The sequence below is a fragment of the Macrotis lagotis genome, chromosome 1 (assembly GCF_037893015.1).
Source record: "Macrotis lagotis isolate mMagLag1 chromosome 1, bilby.v1.9.chrom.fasta, whole genome shotgun sequence".
In the NCBI taxonomy this organism is placed as follows: Eukaryota; Metazoa; Chordata; class Mammalia; order Peramelemorphia; family Peramelidae; genus Macrotis; species Macrotis lagotis.
The window spans coordinates 802,949,868-802,972,119 of record NC_133658.1 but is presented as its reverse complement, the minus strand read 5'-3'; the positions used below and the strand labels follow the sequence as shown (position 1 = coordinate 802,972,119).

General features: G+C 37.5%; 1 protein-coding gene and 1 non-coding gene across 2 annotated transcripts in view; one reads left to right on the top strand and one right to left on the bottom strand.

Moving 5' to 3' along the window:
* The window catches only part of GUCY2F (guanylate cyclase 2F, retinal), a 59,447-nt gene that overhangs the window by 3,506 nt on the left and 33,689 nt on the right, over positions 1-22,252 (top strand). The window contains exons 3-11 of the mRNA XM_074188896.1: positions 51-402; positions 4,573-4,575; positions 4,795-4,879; positions 5,519-5,609; positions 5,719-5,847; positions 7,157-7,237; positions 12,403-12,579; positions 15,091-15,247; positions 16,828-16,977. Coding sequence (XP_074044997.1) covers positions 51-402; positions 4,573-4,575; positions 4,795-4,879; positions 5,519-5,609; positions 5,719-5,847; positions 7,157-7,237; positions 12,403-12,579; positions 15,091-15,247; positions 16,828-16,977 — 1,225 coding nt within the window. The remainder of the gene's footprint in view (positions 1-50; positions 403-4,572; positions 4,576-4,794; positions 4,880-5,518; positions 5,610-5,718; positions 5,848-7,156; positions 7,238-12,402; positions 12,580-15,090; positions 15,248-16,827; positions 16,978-22,252) is intronic.
* Positions 15,619-15,723, bottom strand: LOC141510540 (U6 spliceosomal RNA). Its single transcript, XR_012475008.1, has one exon. It is a non-coding gene; the product is annotated as a U6 spliceosomal RNA (small nuclear RNA).

Genomic DNA, 22,252 nt, shown 5'->3' with positions numbered 1-22,252 from the left:
ATTTTTTGTTGTTGTCTGTTGGACTAGTAATACTGCCTTTGATCTCCCAGGTGTCCCCACTCTTTGGGACTATCTATGATGCCATCTTTCTTCTGGTGAATGCTCTTAATGACTCCAAGAAACAAGGGGGTCAACTCTCAGAAAACCATCTTCAGGATCATATTATGTGTCTGGACCTGGCTGGCTTTAGCCAGAGGATCCAAACAGATGAGAGGGGAAATAGGTTGGCCAGATATGTGATCTTAGACACAGATGGTCAGAAGAGCCAGCTTATTCCAACCCATTTGCTGGACACATCCACTCACTTAATACAATCACTGGGCAGACCTATTCACTTTCCACGAGGAGAACCACTTCCTCCTGACTCCAACTGTTGGTTTGATCCAGACACCCTTTGCACAGGTAATTCATTTATTGATTCAATGATTCCATTATTCTCTCAACCAGTGTTTATTAAAATGTTTTCTGTATGCACAACCCTATGCTTTATCATACTGAAGAGGAAACAGGAAAGAAAAAACACAATCCTTGCCTTTGGGGAATTTGCATTTTAAATAGGGGACCCAAAATCAACACATACAAGAATCACATACAAGAAACTCATCTAGAAGGATTCAGATTCTAAGTTCTAGGGAGCCTCAGAAGAGGGAAAGCTCATTGAGGATTAGAATAGTTAAACAAAGCTTTCTAGAGAAGGAAATGACTGGGTTAGACCTTAAAGAAGAATTTGATTAAGCAGAGAGACATGATTAGGAAAGTTCATTTCAGGAAGAGGGAAACATAAGCAAAGGGCTTGGGGGGATATATTTAAGTCATTAAGAAGGGAGAGAGTGTGAGAAGTTCTATAAGATTAGCAATTTCTTAGAGAATTATTGAGAATTTTGAGGAAGAAGAAAAAAGCTGTATCAGTCTTAAATATAGGCCACATCTGAATGTAGGTCATAGTCTAATCCTTTAAAGTATAAAAAAAACCTAGAGGTATATACTCAATAACATTATTAATTAGGAGTCATATAGAAACATTATCAGGAAGAAATGAGCGAATTGTTAGATCTTTTTTTAAATGTTGTTTTTATTGGTTTTTGTTTTTATATCACCTCTTCAACCTCTGCAAAAGATGAGAGATATATGCTATCTTCTAAAAAGTTGCATGGGTAGAGTTACTTTCCTCTCTTTCTTTCTACCCTTTGACCCTACTCCTGAGTTTTGTTTCTGTGCTTTGATAGTTTCAACTGAACTTCAATAAGTTAATTGATTATGATGAACTCCAGACTATAACCTTTACCAGGGTCATTGGCATAATATAGGCCTTCAAGATCAAAGATCCATCCATTCCTCAATGATAAATGGTCCAAATGAAGACACTTCTCAAGGGAAGAAATGCAGAATAAAGAAAATGTTTCAAATAAGTAATAATTAGAGAAATGTAAATTAGAGCAATTATGACCATCTTGACCATCAGATTGTCAAAAATGTAGGAAAACAAGCACACAGGAATATTAATGCACTATTGATAGAACTGTGAGTGGATCTGACCATTCTAGAAAGCAATTTGGAATTATGCTTTAAAAGTTACTAAATAGTGACTTAATGATAAAGCTTTTGACCCCTAGATCTATATCTCAAAGAGATAAAAGAAAGAGAAAATAGGTCGAAGCTATAATATGGGAATAATAAATACTAGGATTTCTAAGGTTTAGAAGACCCTTCCTGGGACCTAACCATTAGAATGGTTGATGCTAGAAGAAGACCACAGGCAGATGATTGCATTGGATAGACTCTCAAAGATTCTTCCTTTCTTCATATTTGACATGGTCTGACTGGAGAGTTGAGTATTGAGTGAATTTATTCAATAGATATTCTCTGAGAACATGCTTTCTGCAGGGTCATAAGCTTGGTTCTCTTTGTGTAGGAGGCATAGTTAACTAAGACAAAGGTCCTGCCTTTATGGAATACATTATATAATGACAGATAACTACTTTATAAGGAAGAGTATGATAAGGACCAAAGAGAAGGTCTTGAAAAAGAGGTTTGAAGTTCAGACTAGAAATTCTCTCTTCTGGACTTGGGGAAATTGGAAAGACTGTCTGGAGAACAAGAAAGGGATCAGGGGAAAATTAAGAGTAAAATTCTCTTAAGGGCACTTTTTTAGGCTGTTAAAGGCTTTTATCTGAATCCTGGAATGTGGAATATAAGGAAAAGAATCCTGGTCCAGGTATCAGAAAACCAAGATTCAAGTTTTGGCTAATTATTAGCTATGTGACCTTGGACAAGTCATCCTCCTCATTTACTAATAATCCTTACCAATTTAACTGTTGCCCATAATAGTAGATATCATTAACCAGAAAAATAAAACAAATTTTTTAAAAAATGGGTTTAAAGTCTAAGCTTCATGGCAGCAGGAGAGGAAATAAACAAACCTAAAAGAAGAAATCAAAATCACATAGGAAAATGATGAGATGTTTGTCATTCCTGTAATCTTGTGGGCTATTGGAGTGTACCAAGGACAGGATGGACTAAAATCTTTGTTTTTACAAAAAAGCATTTACTTTATCCTCCTGAACAATAATTCATAGAACATTAACTATAAAAGCATAATAGTACGATAGTAATTGGTCCCTGGGCTGTTTTTCTCTGAATTCCTTGAAAAAGATGAGAATGACATAACAATAACTGCAATAATAACAGCAATAGCAACTGGCATGTTGTTTTCATGATGTTTTCAAAGTGCTTTAGATAATATTATCTTTGAATGTAAGTTTTCTCATCTTTAAAACGTGATCTCTCAGATGCCAGCCACCTTTGATATTTTATATTCTCCAAAGAATAAGATATACAGCTACTATTTAAGGTTTGGGAAATATTTTATTTACATTTTGCAGATTAGCAAACTGAGTTAAATGACTTGCCCAGGGTCTTATAGCTAGTAAGTATCTGAGATACGATTCCAACTCAGTTCTTCCTGATGACAATTTCATCCTTCTTTTCATAATTCTCTTTATGTTTTTAGGTTCTTTTGAGTCCTGACATTTTATATTTTACATTCTAAGGTCCTTTTCAGACATAGTGTTTTATTTTTCCAAGTTGCCTACTAGCTTTGGCATGCCATAGTCTGTTCTAAATAATTTTCCTATTCATTATTATATTAATACAAGATGTCTATTGAACAGAATACTTATTTTTGGCATTTGCACATGGTTACGGTGGAAGAAATCTCCAGAAATAATCAGATCCTTTGGGGGTTAAATTCTGTATAGCTTTTTATTAACATAAGGTTCCCTAAGGGTTAAAACTTTCTACTTTACAAAATTGCTTACTCTTCTTTCCCCTTTCCTCCAAGGCATGCCATAGGCTCATTATACCATATTAAAACATATTAATGTATTCTGATTCTTTCAAACTCTCCCAGGTAACTTCCATGAATTCTTCAATGGGAAAAGGACAACTCTTTCTGCTTAAATGGTTACTTGTCTCCATTATTGACACAACCCCCTTGCAGCCCCATATCTTTCTAGTAAAGTGCTCCCAACCTTGAGATAACTCTTAGTCAAAGAATGTTTCCTAAAGGCATATGACTTTTGACTGATAACAGGCTAGCTGAATTGTAGACAAGTCTGTCAAGAATAGTCCTAGTCATTGATGGGGGATTAACAAAAAGGCTTAATATTAGTTTTTAATTTACATTTTTAAGTTGAAAGCTATTGACATTCTAAAGATTAAAAAAAAGTAGAGTTCACAGAGAGTAAGTGACTAGCCCAAGTCACACAGCTTGCAAGTGAAGGGTTGGGAGAATTTGAATACAAGTCTTCTGACACCAAGTTCTGAACTTTTCTCACTGGACCACAGATACCTTCACTAATTCAGTCTGGGCTTTTACCCACCTTTCCCTTGGTTACTTCTATAACACCAGTCAACTATATCAAAAAATCAAGGACCTATCTTGTTGGTCACTTACGGTCTTAGGGAGTTTCCTGAGGCTGTGTGACTTATTCATGATTATATACCTAATAAGCGTCAAAGGAGGGATTTGAACCCACGATCATCCTAACTCCAAGACCCACCTACACTTTATGCACTTACTTCTTCTCTGATCCTTTGGTTATTATGACAAAACAGGGATTTTTAATCTTGTGGTCTTGGTTGAATGGTCCCACTTCTCTTCTATGGGTTCTGGGTGTTACCTTATGTGGGAGTAGTCCTGAGCAGACCTTATTACCCTCAAGATGTAAGAAAATTGGTGAATGGAACAAAAGTCTCATTTCTTCAGTGATAGCCTCAATGCAACTCACAGCTCTAAATAACTTTTTAGAAAATCCTGAGGGACAGCTGGGTTAGTGCAGGAAGGAAGAGTCTGCACAGTGAAACAGGGTCTGAAAGAAACAGGTTCTCTTTGCTCTACTTTCTGTTCCCAGAGCCAGGAAAGAGCATCTTACCCATAGTGCAGTAGAAACTGCATTACTAAGATTCTCCTCACATTCCCCCCCTCCAGGGACCAAAATAATAGAATGTTAGCAAAATCATCCAATCCAAAATTCTTCTTTTACAGAAGAGGAAATTGAAGCATAGAGAGAGGAGGTGATTTATCCAAGGACACACATTAAATTAGTGGGAGAACTGAACCTAGAATCCATTATCTCTTGACTCCCAAGTCAATGTGCATCATAGCTACTATCACGAGGGCAGCAACTTACCCTCAGATGCAGGTCCAAATAGTCCTACCCCAGTCTCACTTTCTTTGAGCTCTCTATGGATATTCATGACAAATGACAACTCTGTTCTCTGGTCCCTCTGCAGAGGAATGGTCCTTGGTTCCCCTTCTGACTCTGATATCAGTGTCTACCATAGTGCTTGGAGGCCTGGGTCTCATTTACCTCATCAGGTAAGAATTCTCAGAAAAAAATTAAAACCTTACATGTGAAGATTATTTCTTTATCCCCTTTAAAGATCCCTTTTCATCCTCTTCAACATTTGTCTCATTGATTTATATAATGTCAGAACTGGAAGGAATCTTAGGGATTTATAAGAGCCTAAATCAGAGAATTTCAGAACTAGAATACACCTGAGAACTTACAATGGTTTGCTTTTGTTTTTTTGCAAGACAGTGGGGTAAGTGACTTGCCCAAGGTCACACAGCTAGGTAATTATTAAGTATCTGAGGCTGGATTTGAACTCAGGTCCTTCTGACTCCAGGGCCAGTGCACTATCCACAGGGCCACCTAGATGCCCTGAACATGCAATGTTAAAATTGAGAGGGACCTTAGAACACAAGAGAATGTAGCATCTCAGAATATAGAATAAGAAATGTCAGAGTTTGATTTTAGAATACAGAACATAGGATGTTAAAGCTAAAAGCAGCCTTAGAACATAGAATCTTAGATCTGAAATGGATCATAGGACATAGAATGTTAGAGCTGGAAAGAAATTCAGAACATAGTAGAGGACTGCAGAACACAAAAGATCAGAACTGGAAGGTATAGAACACAGAGTATTCGAGCTGGAATGTCTCTCCTCCAATCAGGATGCTTCAGTTCCAGCCTGGAGGAGGCCCCAACAAGATTATACTGACCTTGGTAGACCTCACCTTCACCCATCCTCGACTGAACCAGCGGGTAAACTCAGAAACTCACACAGGGACTCTGGGGTGAAGGATGGGGAGGCAGTCGTGGCTGTCTAGTTGTCCTGAGGAGCTGGTTCTGACCTTTGATCTGGCCTCCCCAGAAACTCACTCTGGACACTCTCAGCAACTCCCGAAGCCCCACAGATGGCAAAAGCCTCAGCTCGGAGATCCAGTCTCCAGGGAGGGCTCTCCCAGTCACCCCAGAGACTTCCAACATGGCCTTGTACCAGGTGAGGCCTCACACATTCCCAATCCTTCAGGGTGAGCATTTGTAAGCAAGACACTTGCAATAGTTTGTGGAGGTAGGTACTATAGACATATTATTGCCATTTCACAAATAAGGAAGCTCAGTCAGGTGAAATGGTTTATCATAAAGCTTTTAAGTATTAATCATTAAGGAGAAAAAAGTAAATAAATAGATATTTATTAAGTTTCCACTATGTGAAAGGCACTAAGCTAAGTAATCAAGTGTTCTACAAATATTGTCTCATAACCCTATGAGGTAAGAATTGTTCTTATCCCCATTTTGCAGCTGAGGGAACTGAGATATACAGAAATTAAGTGACTTTAAGGGTCATACAGCTTATATATATATATCTAAATCTGGATTTGAACTCATACCTTCTTGACTCCAGCATCAGCACTTTAGCCACTAAACCACCTGGCTACATTAATATTAGGATAATAATACTTCAAGAATCAATGATCCTGTCAATATGATTCCTTAATCCACTGATTCAGATCAGACTTCAAGTTGCTATGGCTAAGAAACTCCATCTGATGTGGTGTCCAACTCTCTGGGGATGATCCTTGGGGTTATCCTCTATTCATTGAGCATTCCCTTCTCTCCACTTAACATTCTCTGTTTCATTTTTCTTTCACCTTCCTTAATCATGGAATGAGCATTGCCTCATAAAACAAGACTTTAGCTTCAAAAGGCCAAGGTCTTCTACCACATCCAGGGCCTTCTACAATTATCCTGAACTCTTTCTAACTGCTGAACCCAGAAGGCTCTGGAGGAGACAGTGAGGCTGGTGACTTAGCACAGCACCCCTCACTTAAATCCAATTCATGTGCCTGCCATGGCATCACCTCCCTGATGTCATGGTCCTTCTTAAGAATGACCTAGTTCAGGACATTGTCACCTCATTCCTGTTCTATTACAGTGACTTACTAGATAGTTTGCCAGTCTCAGAATTCTCCATATTTTCACTTGTCTGTCAAAGGGATTTTCCTAATATAAAGGCTTGTTCATGTTACTTTCCAATCCTTTTAATGAGCTCCATTACCTCCTTGTAATTCCTAGGGAGTTCAAGGGTGAGTAGAAAGAAGAGATTTTGTGAAAGTACAAATGCTAAGATCTGGTCTCAGATGGCATAGGTGGGGTGAAGGAGATTGAAAAAGGGAGGATGATTCTCAAGATAGCCATCCCAGGTGATGATTACATAGGTCTTTGAATGATAAGAGTCCTGAGTGCCCAGGCAGGACATATCTTTGGGAAGGTTGGGCCTCATGAACCCTGCTGCTATCCATCAACAGGGAGACTGGGTTTGGCTGAAGAAGTTCAAGGCTGGAACATCTCCTGAACTCCGTCAGAATTCTGTGAAGCTACTGAAAAAGGTACAACTGTGGAGGGGCTGAAGGTGGGAGTGAATGGAGCAGGTATGGGGAAAGAATGCTCAGGAAAGCCTAAAGTCCTGGTCATATCATGGATTTGCCTTTGGGGTGTGTGTGTGTGTGTGTGTGTGTGTGTGTGTGTTTGGGGAACCCTGTGCGTTGAAGGAACTTCTGATGAGAGACAAGGCTAGCTTCAATTACTTTCTAACTTTCTTTTCTCTAAGAAAGTCCTGTTCATGATAGGAAAGTCTGTCTATAAATTATAACTCTCTTCATCATTACTACCAGTATGTAAATAAAGGTCATAGCTCTAGTCTTGAAGTCAGGAAGGCACAGGATCAGGTCTCACTTCTGACACATCCTGTCTGTGGGAGCTTGAGCAATTAACTTCTCAGTGCTATAGACAACTTTCATTTCTCTTTTTTAAAATAAATTTTAATTTTATTTTTGGTTTTTTAAATATCAAAAAAATTCTCCTAGGGTTCCTCCCTTTCTTCTCACCCAGAAAGCCATCCCTTAGAACAAATATTTTTTAAAAAATGGAAAAGAAAAAGGAGAAATCAGCAAAGCCAAGCAATACATTGAAAAAATCTGAAAAGCTAGGTATGTATTCTTTGCAATCCAGAAGCTGAGGCTAGTGAATTACTTAGGTTCAATTACTGAGCTCCAGTGGGCTTAGCCAATTAGGTGCCCACACTAAGCATGGCATCAATATGGTGAATACCCAAGAATGGTGGGACACTAAATTGTCTAAGGAGGAGTGAACTAGTTCAATAGGAAACAAAAAAAAGGTCAAGGATCCTGTACTTATCAGAATTTGATCAAGACTATGAATAACTCCTAAACTTCTAGCCTGGTTGAGATAAGGAGACCCAGACTTAGCAAAAAAGTCTGTAAATATACATAACATTCTATTCTGTGAGTATAGTACTTTTGCAAAGAAATGAGGGAGCTTTAATTTTATATAGTCAAGTTTGTTCATTATAGTTTTGCAGTATTCTATGGTGTTCATTTTGTAGCTGTTCTTTCCATTTACCTAATTGTAGTTATTGTGTATGCTGTTTTCTTGGCTCTGCTTACTTCACTCTGTTCATCAGTTCATATAGACCTTTTCTTGTGCCCCACCCATTCCCACCCTCCATCCCTCTGCTCTGTATTCATTACATAAATCATTTCTTACACCATAGTAATATTGCATTACATTCATTATCACAATTTGTTCGGCTATTTCCCAGTGGGTGAGCATCTACTTTGTTCCCAGTTCTTTGCTACTACAAAAAGTGCCACTATATAATGTTAGTGAAAATTAAGACTGTCTTCTTATCAATGGCATCCTTAGAATATATCTAGACAGCTTTTTAAGAGTATAAGTTTAAAAAAAAGGCAACAACCTGTATTAGTAGAGGGAGTTTCCTCATTTGAGAATTCTTTGTATAAAAGAATTACAGATCCAGTCTCTAGCCCTATCTCTGTGAACAACAGTATTTCTATAAGCATCACCATCATAGGGTGTTCTATTTTAAGTCAGAGTATCTGGGTTTGGATCCTAACTATGAAATACAACTTTTGTGAAATTAAACAAGTCAGTTCATCTTTATAAGTCTATAAAATGAGATTTGGATTAAGTAACCTCTAAGATGTCAATGAACATGAATATTCTATGTCTGTGATCCTGTGGCACCCTCATCATTACCTTCATAACCATTCCTTAAATTAGCATCAACAGCATTGCAATTGTAATAATCATCACTGACTTCATCATCAACAACATTGTTAATCTCATCCTCATTGTTACCTTTGAGAATCAAAAACTCAGAGCAACGCAGAGCTAGAAGGAACCCTAGGGATAAAGAAGGTGCCTAAGCAGTTATCTCAGCTATAACATCCCAGACAAATGCTTAACCAGCCTCCATTTTAAAGTTTCCTAAACCTGTTCTCTATATTCAGTCAAAATCCACCTCACTAAAGCTTCCCATTCACCTATTGTTCCTAAATCTACCATTGGGAGCCAACAAACAAAAATCAAATTCCTTTCCCACAAGGCAGCAATTCAAAAACTTGAATTGACTCCATATCCCTAAAGTCTTCCCTTCTACAGTCTAATTGTTCTTAGTTTTTAAATTGATTCTATTATGACATTCTCTCAAAGTCATTCATGATCTAGTCTTTCATTATGCTCTCTTCAGCAATGTTTTAGTATGTCAGTGTCTCTCATAAAATGTGGCCCTATACTCCCTAAAGGTAGGGTTATTCATTCTTTGTTCTTAAAGAGGACCAGTGCTATCATGGGGAGAAGTCTTGATTTACGTGTAAATTTGATTTAAGTGAGGCAAAGCTGTGTAAGTTATCAGTCTTACTCTCTCCTCCAGAGTCATTTAAAGTCCAGTGACAAGACAAAATTCAAGGTATTTGGTTATGGTCCAGGATGCAGTGGGTCAAAGGTAGGGTAATCAAAACAAAGAACACCAGGCCAGTCACTTTCTAGTTCTGAATGCTCTGCTATTCTCTGGATGCTATTCACATATTAAGCTTTGCTAGCTAGTCATGTGTTGGTTTTTTCACATAAACTGCTTTCTGCTTGTATCTCCTACTGAAATATATGTGTACATATACACATATGTGTATATGTTTCTATATCCATAACTATGTGTATGTATGAATGCATATACATGTGTGCATATAAATACATGTATGTGTGTGTATGTATATAGGTGTAAATAAACCTACTATATGCCAAACACTACGATAAACACTTTCACAAATCCCTCATTTAGATTTTACAACTACCCTGGAAGGTAGGTGCTATAATTTGTCCCCAATTTATCATTAAGAAAACAAGTATCTTAGGTGGAATTTAAAGTCTTGTATTCCCGACTCTAGACCCCTCATTCTATCTACTGCGTTACCAGCTGCCTCAGTTGATTTTTAAAAAATCCAAATATTGGACTATATACATTCATCCCTAAAAACTTTCATCTTATTAACTTGAGTCCAATATCCTCATCTCTGCCATTATATATTTTATGGTCAACATCACTCCCATCATCATTACCAGTGTTTTTATTAGGCAATAGGCAAAGCAAATGGGCATCAAGCTATTAATAAGTGCTCATGATGGCAGGCACTGTACTAAGCACTGGGAATATAAATACAACAAAAAGAAAGGAGTTTTCATTCAAATAGGGGAAAATAACACACAAAAAGGGATCTGGAAAGTTGGACGTTGAGGGAGAAAATATACATATGAGGGAATGGTAGTTAAACTTAAAGATCCATAGACAAAAAGAGAGCAAAGGAAATGAAGCACAACCAGCCTGGGCTCATCTCTAAAATGGTGGCTCCCAAAAGAGTTCAGTAATGGGAGAAGAGGGTAGGCTTGGCAGAAGGATATTCCAGGTTGAAAAGACCCAGTTAATAAGGAAAGTCTGAGGGTAAAAAACTGTAGCATGCTAGACACTGATATCAACATCATTGTCAGTACTTTACCAATATGATGACCATCATCAATAATATAAACATAACACATATAACTATCACCAATGTCATTAGCACAATCACAACTGACCACAAAAATCATCATCAAAAGCACCATAAACACCATTACAATCACCACTGCCATTATGGTTGCCTTTACCATCATCGACATTATTACTAACATCACCATCATCAACTGTCTCCCTCATGATAGCATTTTGGAACTCTACACTTAAACACAATCTCTTTTGTATTTAATAATTAATCTCTTCTACTGTAAGTTCCTTGAAGGCAAGGATCATGGATTTTTCCTCTCTATATCTCCAGTAATGATCCCATCTCAGTGTTCACAATACATGTTTTGTTTCAATTCAACATCGATTTAATGAGCACCTATTAAAGGTGTCCATGAACTGGACTGGTAGCTGAAGATAGAGATGAAGGTCCCTGGTGTGTGTGTGAATGAATGGGAGAATAAGAGAATGAAAAGGGAAAGTAAATACTTAGTGAGTGCTGTTGCATTGGAACAAAATATAAATTGCGTCCTCTGTGCACTGAACAATGGAGTTTTCAGAGCCCTCTCTCCACTAGGGCCATGAGGATCATGGGGAATTATAAGCCAGAAAAGTGCTGAGAAAAGAAGCCAATATAGTCAACAAGGAAAACTAGTCATTAGGAAAATGATGTGGCTATATACTCTCATCAGTGACTCCACTTCCCCTTTTCATCTAGCTTTCCTCCCATTAACCCATGTCCATACTTGGGATCTTCAAGTTCATTCATCTACTGTCCCATTTCTCTTTTCATAGGAGAAAAGTATTTTTATTCAGAGGAGAATTTTATCTTTAAAATAGATTTTTCAGAGAAATAAATGATTACATCAAATTACAAATCATTAATAATAGGTTTTAGATATAAGTGAATGGGAAATTTTTGGATGTGGATGAGGGGTTCGACTGAAATTGGTGTTGTACTTCAAAGACATTGTAGGTCTACTCTCTACATGCATAACAATGGACCCATCAGCAAGAATTGGAGACAGTCTTTCTGTGTTCCCAACCCAACCAAAGGCGAATCCCATTCTTGAGTAACAGTGTGGTATAATGGAAAGGGCTTAAATGTCAAGGGAGTCTTGACTCTGTTGTGAATTTGCTATGAGACTTTGGGAAGTTATTTTTCATTTGGAGTTCTCAATTGCTTCCTGTAACGTGAGAAATTAGAACTAAGGGCTTTTGACAAGTAATAATAGATCTTAGTAACTTTGGAGAAAGAAGTTTCAATTGAATAATAAGGTGGAAAGCCAATCTGTAAGGAGTTAAGAAAAAAAATGAGAGGGGTAAAAGGTAGAGATGCATATTGTAGACAGTCTTTTTAAAGAGTTTAACTATAAAAGGGAGAAGATATGTGAGAGATAGCTAATTGGGCTGGATGGATCAAGAGGGTTTTTTGAGCAAAAGAGACATAGATATGTGTGTGTGGGCAGTAGGGAGGCATCCAGTAGACAGGGAGAAATTGAAGATAATTGAGAGAATGGGATTGAAAGAGAAGGTAATCTGATGGAGAAGATAGGATAGGATTGGATTAGACCATTTCTAAGGTGCTTTACAACTCTAGGTCTTATGATGTCTCTTAAAATCATTCCAACTCTCACATTCTAAGATACTTCCATGTTTCCTCCTCTCTTGCCTCTACAGATGAGGGACCTAAGACACGAGAATGTAAATCTCTGCTTGGGCTTCTTTATTGATCTTGGTGTTTCTGCCATTGTGTTTGAGCACTGTTGCCGGGGCAGTTTGGAGGACCTGCTGAAAAATGAGGCCCTTCGGCTTGACTGGACTTTCAAGTCATCCCTCCTGATGGATTTGATTAAAGTAAGGGAAACAATCATTTAGATGTCTGTGGTCATGGCCCCATGTCAATGGTTGAAATTGAGAAGAAGAAAATAGTATGGTGGACAATGGTCATGTGTGGCCATTTATTTAATATAGGAGGGGATTTTCTTCTATACCTCTCCCTCAAGTTAAAATAGAAAGGAAAGGTCCAGAATGTAAACATAGAGTATTAATAATATATTAAACTGAAAAAGGACACACTACTTCTTTGATCCCTTTGTGAATACTAACAGAAACTCTTACTGAGTCAATAAGGGAACAATGTCAAAGGTCTGAGCAAATTAATTAGTCACATATCTAAAGGATTTAAATGGCTAGGCCACCCTAAGAAAAATTCAGCACTTATGAGTGAGGGAAAGATTTCTAGCTGGTAGCTACATTGTAGAGGCTTATTCAAAATAGTTTTGAGGTGCTCTATGCATTTGCTGAGACTCATTGGAGACAATTTTCATCCAGAACTTTTCTTCTTGAATACACTAATTTTGCCAGAATCTACTGTTTTCTTTTTCTGTGATCACAGTCTCGTTTCCAGTAAGTTTTCTTTATATGTAAGACTATTTTATTGAATCCTTATGTGTTGCTTTATTTTGCATATTGGCAATCAAAGTCAATATGAGCATATAGAGTTTGTACCCTTGAAAATGTTGTATCCCTAGCAATTCATCAGGAGTACACTTTGGGATTTCATTGAAATTCAGTATTTAAGCAGATCTTATTTTGACAAGACAGCAGATAACTTATCTGAGATCTTTATGGTCTATAGGTCCAAAGGACAGAGTTTGTGTATTAACATAGAAATCCTGAATAATCAACCCTAAATTCTTAATCCCTTTTGGGGATTGTAATTTGCCACACATCTTTTTTTTAATTATATTTTATTTTTTCAATTACATGCAAAAATAATTTTCAACATTCATCTTTCTGCAAGATTTTGAGTTCACATTTTTTCTTTTTTAAATTTTTATTTAAATATTTTATTTGTTTTCCAATTATATACAATAGTTTCTACCTATCATTATTTGGTAAGGTTTTGTATTTTATAATTTTCCCCTATTCTCCTTTCCCTCCCTTACCCCACATAGAAGGCAATTTGATAATCTTTACATTATTTCCATGCTATGCACTGATCAAAATTGAATGTGTTGAGAGATAAAACATATCCTTGAGGAAGAAATAAAATAATAGAGATAGCAAAATTATGTAGTATATATATATATAAGACAGCTTTTTAAAAAAAATTGAAGATGATCTTTGGTATTTGTTTAAACTCCACAGTTCTTTCCCTGGATATAGATGGTATTCTTCATCACAGATCCCCTAAAATTGTCCCTGATTATTGCACTGATGGAATGAGCAAATCCATTAAGGTTGATCATTACCTTCATGTTGTTGTCAGGGTATGAAATGTTCTTCTGGTTTTGCTCATCTCGTTCAAGCAGCAGTTCATGCAAGTCTTTCCAGGCTTCTCTGAAATCCCTTCCCTCCTGGTTTCTAATAGAACAGCAGTGTTCCATCATATACATATACCACAATTTGTTCAGCCATTCCCCAATTGATGGTCATCCCCTCAATTTCCAATTCTTTGCCACTAAAAACAGAGCTGCTTTGAATATTTTTGTACAAGTGATATTTTTACACTTTTTCATGGTCTCTTCAGGGTACAGAACAGTATAGGTATTGCTGGATCAAAGGATATGCATATTTTTGTTACCCTTTGGGCATGATTCCAAATTGCTCCCCAGAAAAGTTGGATCAGTTCACAGCTCCACCAGCAATGTATTAGTGTCCCAGATTTCCCACATCCCTTCCAACATTGATCATTGTCCTTTCTGATCATATTGGCCAATCTTAGAGGCGTGAGCCACACATCTTTGTGGCTAGTATATATTACAGACAAGTCCAAAACCAGGTTCTTTTATTGCAAATCCAATGCATTTTTCCACAAGCATAATCCTCTCAGTAGAGAGCATATTCTAATTGGGAGGGCCTTAGTCAGAATGGGAGTCAGAAGATCTGTTCTAGTCAGGGCTCTGGCATTAAACTTGGATGAATTACTTATCCTCTGTGAATCAGTTTCTTCATCTGTAAAGAGAGGAGGTTGTTCTGGATGTCTAGAAGGTTCTTTCACCTCTAACATTCTAGGTTCACAGATCCTTTTCTAGCTCTGACATTCTGTTCTAAGATCTCTTCCAGCTCTGAGTGTCTCTTTTCTAAGGTTTTCTCTAACATTCTAGTTTCCAAAGTCCCTTTAGGCTTTGACAGTCTATGTTTGAAGTTTCCTTCTAGTTCTGACATTATTGGTTCTAAGGATCCTTTGAGTTCTGATATTCTATACTGTATGATTAAAACAATCACAAATATTATTACTCTAAACTCTATCCTCTCCTTGAGGCTCTGTCATTCAATGAGGATATGAAACATGCTGGACTTGAAGATCCCTTGTTAGCTCTACAGCATATTACAGGGGAGCATATTCTCCTCATCTTTTAGGGTGTCCGGTATCTTCACCATCGGGGGTTTGCTCATGGTTCCCTCAAGTCTCGCAACTGTGTTGTGGATGGGCGCTTTGTGTTGAAGGTCACAGACCATGGTTATTTGGCCCTCTTGGAGAGGCAGCGGGTTCCTTGTTCCAAGTTCCTGCCAGAAGGTCAGTGTCTACAAGGGGCCATTTGTAGCTCCCTTTCCCTTCAATTCTCTTATTTATAGTAGGTAATATCTTGATAAACAGAAGACTGAAATTCTATTTCGTAGAGAACTTTGACCAGGTATGTATTTCTTTTTAATCTGGTGGTTAGGGTCTGTCCTTAGGAATTACAGGTGATCTGTTCTAATTCATGAAGTGATATAGGGCAGTAAGCATACCCCTTCTATCAAAGTTTCTCTTTCAATCATTTCATATAATTCCTTGAAATTTCACTCTTCAAATCATTTAGTGAATATATTGGAAGACCCAATGAAAAAGTGTTCTGTAATTTAATCTAACAAGCATCAAGTGCTTGTTTAGATTAGACTCTCCCTTCCCATATTTAATTCTTCACAAATTTGTGTCATACTTGCACAGGGGACTTGCTGATCTTCTCTATATAGTTCCAATTTTTGTACATGTACTGCTGAAGTGAGCACCCCATATTTAATTCAAAGTCTCTATAGGGAGACAACATAGCCCAAATAACTGTAATGTATAACAAGAATACAGTGCATGCTACTAGAAAGAAGGGATCCGGAAGACTTCCCAAAGGAGATTGTGGGAGCCCTCTAAAAACCTGGTTTCTTTAATGTTTATGTCTAGTTCCACTCTCCTCTTAGGTGACCTACTGATTTTCATCATAACTAAATACTGTGAATCAAGTGGATAGAGCAATGGACATGGAGTAAGGAGTTCAAATCTTGCCTCTAACAAATCTGTGACCCTCCTCATCTGTAAAAGGGGCATTTCTTCCAGAGTTGTCATGAGGATAAAAAGAGATATTTTAAAAGTGCTTTGTTAACCTTGAAGTGGTCTACAAATGCTAACTATTATTATTCTGTCAAGAAACAAATACTAATCTTTTGATCTATAGTGTTAGAGTGATGAGGAACCTTTGAAAATACCTAGTTCAGGGGCGGCTAGGTGGTGCAGTGGATAAAGCACTGGCCCTGGAGCCTGGGTTCAAATCCAGTCTCAGATACTTAATAATTACCTAGCTGTGTGGCCTTGGGCAAGCCACTTAACCCCATTTGCCTTGCAAAGACCTAAAAAAAAAGAAAGAAAAGAAAATACCTAGTTCAATCTCCTCATTTTTAATGAGAAAAAAAGCGAGGACCAGAGATGATTGCATATGTGTCACCTCAAAGAAGTAGTGAGTAGTGAAATTTGAATTCAGGTCTTATGATTCTAAATTCATATTGTTTTCATTACCCCATACTGAGTCCCTGATCATAAAGAGTTTATTATCTACAACTTGAAATAAGCTTAGGGAATACCTTTCTCACTTCCTTGGAATTATAGAAAGTTGGAAATATACAGTGGTTTAGAATATTGGAAAACTAGTTCATTCCATGGAAAAGCTAGATTCATTCCATAGAACAAATCTTTCATTTTATAGAGCAGACTCGGAGAGAGGAAATGAGTTTCACAAGGTAGATCAACTAGTTAGTGTCAGAGCCTGGACTTGAACAAAATTTTCCTGATGCCTGGGTCCAATTATCTTTTTACCCTTTCCTATTGGACTTCTGCTTTCTTTGCAGAGTTGTTATGGACTGCACCGGAGTTGCTCAGAGGGTCTGAAGGACCATGGAGAGGCACTTTCAAAGGTGATGTCTACAGTTTTGCCATCATTTTGCAAGAAGTATTGACTCGGGGGCCCCCCTACTACACTTCAGGACTTTCTGCAGAAGGTAGGATCTCAAGGCAGCTAGGTGGCACAGTGAATAAAGCACAATCCTGGAATTAGGAGGACCTAGGTTCAAATCTGGCCTAGCTGTGTGAGCTTGGACAAGTCACCCATAACCCCATTGCCTTAAATAAATAAAACTTTTTTTTAAAAAAGAAGGTAGGACCTAATTTATCCTCTGCCATTTTCTTACCTGTTTTCCTGTTAGATTGGCCTTGTGTATCTGGGGAGAGGACACTTGCCACCTCTCACAGACTCAAAATGATTTTTCCCACTAATACCTCAAATGCCACCATTAGAAAGCTCTTCTCTGGAATTAATCCTGACCTTGGTGGCCTCTGTCCATTGTGCTGAAAAGAGCTAACTACCACTGAGAATTGACCTGTCATTTTGGTGTTTAACACATACTTAGTCATTTCAGTTGGAGGTCATTCATGAAGAAATGTCCCTCTCCATAAAATTGTTAGGAACTGCAGATGTTGATTGTAATCATTGTATTGTCCAGTGATTCTATTGTAATACAGATTAGAGAAGCAGTGTAGCCTAGAAGACATTGGGTTGGCTTCTTGGCCAGACACATCATTTCTCTTTGTTTCCCTGGCAATTCTCTATTCAAGGTACCATGAGAGTTTTTCAAAGAGGATGCTTTCCCTCCACTGACCAGGATCTTGCTAGTGAAGAAGCCTTCTCTAGCCACAAATAGGCAGGTTTGCAGATGATAAATAACTAGTCTTATTACAGCTGGACCTGAACACAAAGTCTTTATAATTTAGTAGGAAGGAATTCCTAGAGATTGTTTTTTTTTTTTGCTCTCCTGACATAGTCTTTGAGTTTCCATTGGCATCCTCACATAATGTGGAGGTCTTGAAGAACCCTGGTATATATATAACAATGCAAAGCAAGGGTTCCAAAATTATAAAGTCAGAGAAATTATAATCATTCAAAAATGTTATCCATCTCCTTAAAAAAGAACTGGTGGAATCTGAATATAGATAAAAACATACTTTTTATTTTATTTTTCTTAGGATTTTGGGGGAAAGTTCTATATTTTCTCTCACAACATGGATAATGTGAAAATATTTTTCATGACAACACATGCATAACTTATATCTCTTTGCTTTCCTTCTCAATGAGGGGAAAGGGGAGGGAAGAAGAGAATTTGGAATTCAAAGTTTTAAAAAAATTGTTTAAAATGTTAAATGTTTAAAAAAACAAATGTTTGCATGTAATTGGGGGGAAATTATAGATAAATTATTTTTAAAAGGAAATTATATTTATTCAGTCATATACAAGCCACTTTGACTCATGATAAGAAATTCCATTCCCATAATTCCTTACTATTCACAAATTCTTTTCTCCCCTAACAATTCTATGAACAAAGGAAATTAAAGGTTATTATCCCCATTTTCAGGGACAGATAGACAGTTTAGTGGATTGAGTCCTGGAACTAGAGTGAGGAAGACCTGTGTTAAAATCTGGCTTCAGACATGTGTTAGTTTTGTGATCACAGGTAAGTCCCTTGATCTCTGTTTTAATCTACTGGAGAAGAAAATGACAAACCACTCTGGTATGTTTGCCAAGAAAACCTTTATGGAAGCTATTGGTGTGCTATGGTCTATGTGGTCACACAGGGTCAGAAATAGCTGAACAACAATATCTCCATTTTATGGGGAATAGAGGCCTAAGTAGGTTAAATGATTTTTCCCATGGTCACACATTCATTCATTCTTTCATTCATTCAACGAGCCTTTATTTAACACTCAGTAAATGACAGATAATGTGCTAGAAGCTAGGGGACACAAAGGCCAAAAGAAATAGTCCTTGTTCTCAAGGACTTTTTATTTTAGGTAATAAGTGTTAGAAAAATAGTCCTCAAACTGAGATTTCCTGAACCTAATTAGATGTAGTGTTTCTTGTACTATTCTGTGCTGATAGGGTATCAGATAATTGTGAGATCTCAGTAAATGATATCTCATGGAGGTGGTGTTTATCAGTGTCTGTCAAGGTCCTTCAACCTCTGACTATAAAGCTCCTCTGAATCTGACACTGACAAGTTCTAAGAAACAAGAAAGGAATATTAAAGATTCATTCACCTTATTTATTAAAGCTTCATCATTCATGACCAAAGACTTGTGCACCTCAGCAACATAGAAGAGGATACATAATTCTTCAGAGAAACTCACAGAGAAAGGAAACAAGCCAACAGTAAGGAAAGAGAATCAATAAACCACTGACCACACACGAACTCTCAGTCCCACTATAACAGATTCTCACCTGACTTCTCTCTCCATCTCCTACTACTGAAGGACTCTGAGAGGTGGCTGTCAAACAGTAGCATGTAATCCTGACTCCTCCTTGCTTATGTTTGCTGTGAAGGTTCACACTCTCCTTAGGGGTATAGCCTCACTACCAACTCCAGAGGACTACAAACTCAACATGAATCAAACCCTTGTCAAATTAAATTCAAATTCAATTAAATAAATATTTATTAAGTATTGGCTGCTCACAAAGAATTGTGCTCAACTTTTTATTTTCAAAATTTTACTTTCAACATAATTTTTTAAACTTTCATTTCCAAATTGTTCTTCCTTCCTCTAGCCCCTTTCCTACCATCCACTAAAAAGGTAAACAATATAAAATCCATTGTACATGTGAAATCATGCAAATTATATTGCTATATTAGTTGTGTTGCAGAAAAAAAGCAATAAAAATTAAGTTTAAAAATGTGCTTCAATCTGCACTCAGAGTTCAACTGTTCTCTTGCTGGAACTAAGTCCTTTGGAATTGTCATGGATCATTGTATGGATCAGGTTTGCCAAGTCCTTCACAGATGATTATCATTACAATATTGCTGCTTCAGTATGCAGCATTTTCCTGATTCTGCTCATTTCATATTGCATCACTTCATATAAATCTTCCCATATTTTTGAAACCATCTATTTCATTATTTCTTACAGTATAATTATATTCCATCATAAATATATACTACAACTTGTTCATTCATTCACCAACTGCCCCTTCAATTTCCAGTTCTTTGACACCACAGAAATAACTGCTATAAACATTTTAATATATGTATCCTTTTCCTTTGATCTCTTTGGGATACAGACTTATTCATGGTATAGTTGGAACAATTTTATAGTCCCCTGGAAAGACTTCCAAATTAGAATTGTGGTAATACTCATAGTTCCACTCTAAATAGAGTTTAGAATCCAATAGAACTTAAACAACTTGAAAAATCTAATGTATTAAGTCTCGTGTCTAGATCAAGGGACTCTATAGTTCTATCTTCTGCTTTGGGGACCTGTGACCATAGAAGATAGAATGTCAGAGCTGGGGAGCATCTTAGCACATGGAGCAAGGAATCTCAGCTTTGGAAGGGATCAGAGAGCACAGAATGTTAGAGCTTGAATGTGAGAGAATACAGCATTTCATGTCTGGCAAGGTCCTCAAATAATAGAACATAAAATGGCAGGTAGAATTGGAAGAGAACTTACAATGTTGACTATTGCAATATAAAACATAAATTGGAAAGGACCCTTCAAAATAAAATACAGAGGCTGGAAGATCCCTTAGAAATGATCTGAGTCAATTTTCTTCATCTTTTAAATTTTTTTCTTACATTTTTCAATTAATAAGCATTGGTTTTCTCTCCCTATTACTTCCCTACCTCCTGCAATGAAAAAGAAAAAAGAAACTAAACTCTTGCAACCAATATACACAGTGAAATAAAATAAAATAAATTGATTTTGGCCAAAATTCCATTCTATATTCCGAATTGATTGCCTGCAACCCTTCTCCACTAATAGATGGGAAAACTGTGGCCCAGAGAAGGGAAGTGACTTGTCCAAGTTCACACGGTAGGTAAGTGAGATCCAGGGTCTGATGACTCTTGATCCAAGTTTCTATTACACTATAGTCTTGACATTATGAGAAAATAATGAACTACTTTGCTGCGGTTTCCTGGTCTTTAAACATTCTTCTCTCTATTAGCCTCAGATGTCAACCTCTGACCTGGATGCTTGGGGAACAGGCTGAATGAAACACTACATCCTCTTTCATCTTATCCATCATGGCAGTTATATTGTCAAGGAATCCCCATAGACTAAGCTCAGCATGATCTCTACCCCCTGCTTGGGTCCACAACCTACTTTTCCAGATGTTACCCTACTCCTCTTCTCCTGTCCCACCCCCCAGCAGAGAATTTTCCCCAGGCAGATGTTAACCTCTCCTCACCCAGCACAGGGGGGAAAGCAGAGTTATGTTTGCCACCTTTCAGATTTGTACATCCATCCCCTAGGCTGGGGCAATGAGCTCTGGTCACCCCTCAGCCGCTTGGACTTCCCTCTCCCATCCACAAACACTCACCCAGAGGCAAGAATGTGTGTTCCAGGTGCTGTGTCTCTTGCCAAATATTTATGAGGTGGAAGAGAAGGAAGGAGGAAGGGATTTTAAGCAGTCATTTGTCCAACAACCCCCATTAGGCCTCCAGAGGTCAATCCCAAAGACTTAGAAAGGAGGCCAGACATCACTCCTTGGAAGTTCACATAAAACTGAACTACTTATCATTAAATTAGGAAAATAAGGAAAATGTCATTTGCAAAGTCAACTCAACAGTCATTATTAAGCACCAACTATGTGCTTAAAACATGGGAAATGGAATGTAAGGGCCAGGAGCAATTTAATGTTTGTGATGGGGGCTTTGTGCTAGCTGCAGCTGCTGCAAAGGCAAAAATGCAACAGACTTTGCTTCCAAGTAGTTGATATTCTTTTGGGATGGAGGAATATAGCATGACTACAGATAAGCCAGAAGAATGGCAATTTAAAGTAGGAGAGAACACTAAAAATTGGAGGGAACAGAAAAGGCTTGCCTTAGGAAGTGATTCCTTACAATACTCTAGGTAACTCAAGTATTATTGTGCCCATTTTATAGAGCAGAAATGATGCTTGCAGAAGTGAGGTGAGGCACAAAACCAGTCATCACAATAATAACAACACCCATTTCTATAGTACATTAAAGTTGATGAAACACTTCGCTCATAACTGTGTAATACAAGCAATATAAATGAAATTACATTCATTTTATAGATGAGGAAATTGAGGCTCAGAGCATTCAAATTTATTTAGTACCTACTATATGACAGTAATTGTACCAAACACTTTACAAATTTTATCTCATTTGATCCTTGCTATATAATCTTGTGGGTAGGTGCTGTCATTATTCCAGTTAACAGCTGAGGGAACTAAAACAAACAGAGGTTAAGTGACTTGCCCAAGGT